Here is a 5,773-nt window from a genome sequence, read left to right as displayed (position 1 = left end):
GGACAACTCCTGCGACAACTTCTGCGACAACTTCTGTGACAGCTTTTGACCTTGGAGACAACTTTTGCGACAACTCCTGTGACAACTCCTGCGACAACTTCTGCGACAACTACCATGCAACCACCAACATTTGACCTCTACTTGGAGACAACTTTTGCGACAACTTCTGCGACAACTTTTGCGACAGCTTTTAACTTCTACCTGGAGACAACTTTTGCAAACAACTACCGACAAAGTATGGTGGGCGGGAGCTAAAATTTGAGGGACTGCCAGTCCATGCTGTTATAGCAAAGCGTACTGCAGAGAATTTTCTTGTTTGGTTGTACATTCCAAAGCCTGCAAAGGAAGAAGACGTAGGTGTGCACAAAATCACTTTGACCTATACTCATTAGTGTTTAAATTGTATTCGACTCGTGCAGTGAGAGATGATATTACAAAATCCAGGTTAGGTTTGAGGGTGACACTACACGTATTTTTCGCACTGATTACAATTTGCGTGTCTATGTATTTTTCAAAAATGTAGGTACCGCATGGAAAAAATCTTGTTCACGAGCTCAATTGCAACTCCCACTCCAGGTATTTAAAAATATGGTTGGTTGGTTTGGTTGGTTGGTTGGTTTATTTGTCACAAGTGAGACGCCTGGACCACGAAGCTGAGAGATTTGTTAGAGTAAGATCATTGCCAGTACAGCAACATCGACGATAAACCTAACCCTAATTTAGGGGCAGGAAAATGGATATTGCGGGTGAACTATTACACAGCGGGGAAACTGACATTTTACCACCTTTTGCCGCCAGTGAAATGTCATTCGAGAGGTAATCCAGAGTGCTCTGGAACGCTCTAGGCTAGGTCTGGAATGGTCTGGAATGGTCTAGCCAGGTCCAGATCTGCTTTCGATTGACATCTTGCAAGAGGGAAAACGTTGAAACCCCCGACGTGTTAGTAGATGGAGCTGTCGCCTTGGAGGAGAGTATGAATTGGGAAACCTAGGTTTTGACAGGTGAATATGACGCAGAATACGATGGTAGTAAACAGAGTTTCTTGTATCATCGGACACTGATACTGTAGTTATTGTTGGAGAAGGCGGAAATGCCTGCCTTGACATAGAAAAGGTCGCGGGCCCTATTAATCATAAACGGTTCAGTGAGATGTGTTTGTTACGAGGACGACATGGGGTCGTTGTCAAGAAATATGGTAGTGGATGAGCGTGCTAAATGTCCATAAGAATGTCAGTCAAACACTAACGTTCGGATAGAGCTTCCGAGAACATCGAACGCAAGCGTTCGATGAAGAGAATGCAAGAGTCAACCCTATAAGTCCTATAGGATGAGGAGTCGAACACTAGCGTCGGATAGAACTGTCGAAAAAATCAAACGCAAGCGTTCGATGGAGATATTGCAAGATGACTAGCTGGATCACTAGCTGGAGGTCCGCAAGCGTGAGGAGTCGGGCACTACCATTCGGATAGAATTGTCGAAAACATCAAACGCAAGCGTTCGATGAAGATTATTGCAAGATGACTAGCTGGATCACTAGCTGGAGGTCCGAAAGCGTGAGGAGTCGGGCACCACCATTCGGATAGAATTGTTGAAAACATCAAACGCAAGCGTTCGATGGAAGCATTGAAAAAGTCGACCCTGGAGATCCTACAGGATGACTAGCTAGAGGTCCATAAGGATGGGGAGTCTGACACTAGCATTAGAATATAACTGTCGAAAACATCAAACGCAAGCGTTCGATGGAAGCATTAAAAAAGTAGACCCTGGAGGTCCACAAGGATGTGGAGTCTAGCACTGGCATTAGAATATAACTGTCGAAAACATCAAACGCAAGCGTTCGATGGAAGCATTGAAAAAGTCGACCCTAGAGGTCCTACAGGATGACTAGCTAGATCACTAGCTAGAGGTCCATAAGGATGTGGAGTCTAACACTAGCATTATAATACAACTGTCGAAAACATCAAACGCAAGCGTTCGATGAAGAGATTGCAGGAGTCGACCCTAGAAGTCCTATAGGATGACTAGCTAGATTACTAGCTAGAGCTCCACAAGGATGGGGAGTCTAACACTAGCATTAGAAGAAACTGTTGAAAACATCAAACGCAAGCGTTCGATGGAAGCATTGAAAAAGTCGACCCTGGAGGTCCTACAGGATGACTAGCTAGATTACTAGCTAGAGGTCCACAAGGATGTGGAGTCTAACACTGGCATTAGAATATAACTGTCGAAAACATCAAACGCAAGCGTTCGATGGAGAGATTGTAAGGGTCGCCTCTGGAAGTTCAATAGGATGGCCAGCTAGATTACTAGCTGGAGGCCCACATGGATGTGTCGAAAACATCAACCGCAAGCGTTCGATGTAGATATTGCGAGAGTCGACCCTAGAAGTTCTACAGGATGACCAGCTAGATTACTAGCTAGAGGTCCACAAGGATGGGGAGTCGAAAACATCAAACGCAAGCGTTCGATAAGATAGCCGGATGGATGTGCCAATCAAACGCCAGCGTTCGATGGAGGCATTACAAGCTTTGACCTTAAAAGTCCGATAGCGTGACTAGCTAGATTATCAGCTAGATGCACATAAAAATGGGAATCAAACACTGACATTCTGATAGCAAGGCACGCCTCCGATGAGTGGATCGCAAGAGTCGACCCTCGAAGCTCAATCGCATGACTACCTATATGTCCACAAGGATTTCGGAAGTCAGACGCTAGCGTTCGACGGGATGACTAGCTCGAAATTACGAGATAGATGTCCAAGAATGCTGAGATTGTGAGGAAGCTTGAATGTCCAAGGGTATGCAAGTCAAACACGAGCGTTCGACGATTACATAAAATATTTGGATGACTCGAACCACATGAGAGCTGATGACTAGATTTGGAAATTTCTAGAAGGTCGTTTGCATAAGCCACCGCCTGCTGCCAGTGAGCCTAGCTAATATCATAGTTTCAATTGATGCAGTTGTGCCATGGGCCAGCAACTCATCTATATTCTACATAGAGTGAATGCGCATGATGATAACATGTATCAGTTAACACTGCTATACAGCGAGTTTGTAAATCTAATATTAGTACCAGCGAAAATGGATTGTTTGGAGAAGGGTTTCAAAAGTCACAGAATGATCGTAATGTATGACATATTCTATTCTACATATTGTAAGGGCGGAACGATTTCCAATATCCTGTGACTTCCACGTGCGCGCGCCACTTGAGCTCCACAGGTGCTGGCAAGTCAAACGATGGAAAGTGGGGATTCAACGCTCGCATGTCATGGCTTAATTACCATAGAATGCCCATAGGTGTACATAGTATTGTAAACGTAAGGGAATTTTAAAGGGCTATATAAACATCAACAAGCCAGAGGTGTGTCGACAAGGTTGTGCAGGAGGTTTGCTATAATCAAAGTTCACGTTACACCTTGTTCAACACTTGAAAACGGTGAAAGGTTGTTACAATACAGTGAGTGCAGTTAGAGAACAAGGAAAAAACCCAAAGAAACAGATATGCGCGACAGATAGTAGGAACAAAGGCAAAACGAATCTATGGTTGATAGATGGACCTCGCGACCTGCAATGTCTGTTGAGTAAAGGTTTCAACTAAACAGCAGGACGTCTTACGCTCTCAAGCAACATGGTAACTTCGGGTGCGACGCGAATGAACTCCTTGTACATTATATGAAAGAGTGCATAGTCTCATTGTCTACCCAGCCGTTGCAATCCCTAATCCAGGCTGCAAACTCTTTGTCAGTCTGAAAGACAAGAGACGCCCTTGCTCCCCTGTAATCCAAGTTGAAATGTGTCACCTCACTCGATCTAAAGAGAGCCACATCTCCAGACCGCAACTCAAGCACAAGTCCATTCTCCAGTAGGCACAAAGCCCCTCCTTCGAAGTTACCCATAGGAATCACAAGGCAAAGATGACGATCCTGGCTGTCTCGATGGGCTTTCGTACGCACATTGATGTTGATGACCAACGATATAAAGGGTGAGACGGGGGGAGAGCAGTTTCCAGGCAAGACTGCTGCCACTTCCATCAGCAGCTCGAACTCCTCCTGCAGATAAGTCTCCATCTACCAATGTGAATATCAATGTTGCAATTAAGAAAGGTTTGATGACATACCAATTTTCGAACCCACTCAAACAACTCTTCATATAACTTTGAAATTGTATGGTAGATGCGACGGTGTTGATGTAAATCTTTGGAAAGGTAGGGAATCACCTGCGAGTGATTAGTGCGCATGCCTTCTTTTTCTAATAGCCATGGTTGGACATTTGTTGGAGCCTTATGACCCTGTTTCATCTTCAGCACATACCACAAATTGAGAGTCTAAAAAGCTCGCTCACAGAGGTACAATGTCTATTGTACCAAGATAGGTGCATTGCTTGAAAGGTTTGACTTCCATGCAACTGAGTATCCGTCTCTACTAGCAGGTCTGGGCTTTCCAACGCTGCCAAAAGATTTACTTCGAGAGTAGAACGTATATGAGCAGGTAGAGCTGTTGACACAAAGGCCATGAGTGAACCATCTGCATTACGTAACTCCAAATGGTGACTGCGGAGATCAGTTTGAAAAGTACAACTGCAGAGATGTGAACTTACTTTGGTATGATATGCATTGGAATACGCAAGTATGCATCCTGTGTTCTCTTGATGCCTTTGTGGTAAAGTTTGGCAAGCTATATAAGCAGTGAGAGTGATCGTTAGCTAAGTAGAACAATGTACGACTACATGCACACCTTCATCTTCAAACCTTCAATGCTTCTCACTCGCTCACCTGCTTCAGCCCGAGACCTTTCTTTCGCACTCCAGATATTATTATCTGCTTTGTTTTGAGGCGCCTTGAGGCGTTGATTCTCAGGTTTCAGCGGATCATAAGAAGTCTTGATGACTATGTGCTCAATTTCGTCGTCCTCTACGTCAGACAGCAGTGGACTGTAAGGACGACTTGAGCTGTAAAACTCCTCATGGCTCAAAGCCTGTACTTGAATTCTGTCCAAATCGCTTGGAACAGGTTTGATGCATGACCTCCAAACATGCCTGCTTCTGCGGAGGGGAACAAATGCACTTGAAAACAACAAAGTCATTCATGCCAATCTATCACAATGTCGGAAACTCACTTTTGGATTATGGCATCAAAGAAACAATCAGACGCTGAGAGGTCTGTACAGTCAACTGACTTTGACACTGTGAATCTAGCAATAAGTGCAGGAGAGAACATTGTGTCCAAAGCGATGGGGTGCATTAGACGCATGCGTGCGATCGTGGGTGCTATGTATTCCATAATGAGACTTCTTTGAGGAGAATCTGTAAATCAAGCTTGTATTACTGCAATTTCACAGGGGGAACCAGAAGAATAACTTACTTTGTGGTGGCGAACGTAGCATATTTGCTAGATTCAAGTGCACAGTCCCTACCATGGACGCAACGGCAACCCTGAGGCCCAGACCGGCGATGAGTACCAAGGAATAAATGGAACCACCGCAGGCGATGGCAATGAACTTGCAGCCGATTGAGTGCCATTCCGCAAAGCTTCGATAAGAGATCGACCCAACTGAAGTGTTGTGTTGAATTTCTTTCTTGTAGATGTCTGTTAAGCGAAGACCAGTCTTGAGGCGCACGCTATCAAGAATGGCTGTTTGGATAAGTTGGAGCAGAAACGTTTAGAACACGTACCTTTGGCACTTGAAGACGAGAGTCATGTAGTTCACCATGACAAGGAAGTTAACGCGGATGTCCTTACTCGCAATCCCTCGACATCTGAGAATAACAGAAAT

General features: G+C 44.7%; 1 protein-coding gene across 1 annotated transcript; it reads right to left on the bottom strand.

Annotated features, from left to right (window-relative positions):
• Positions 1 to 3,937: 3,937 nt before the first annotated feature.
• On the bottom strand, positions 3,938 to 5,773 carry F5891DRAFT_917192 (uncharacterized protein; the record flags this gene model as incomplete). Its single annotated transcript, XM_041373728.1, has 8 exons — positions 3,938 to 4,069; positions 4,120 to 4,290; positions 4,344 to 4,551; positions 4,599 to 4,675; positions 4,736 to 5,063; positions 5,117 to 5,303; positions 5,362 to 5,618; positions 5,673 to 5,773. Coding segments are annotated over 8 exons (1,461 nt in total), but the record flags the coding sequence as incomplete, so codon positions are not given.

The sequence above is a fragment of the Suillus fuscotomentosus genome (genome assembly GCF_016647785.1).
Source record: "Suillus fuscotomentosus strain FC203 chromosome Unknown F5891scaffold_702, whole genome shotgun sequence".
In the NCBI taxonomy this organism is placed as follows: Eukaryota; Fungi; Basidiomycota; class Agaricomycetes; order Boletales; family Suillaceae; genus Suillus; species Suillus fuscotomentosus.
This window is presented reverse-complemented; position numbering and strand designations above follow the sequence as displayed.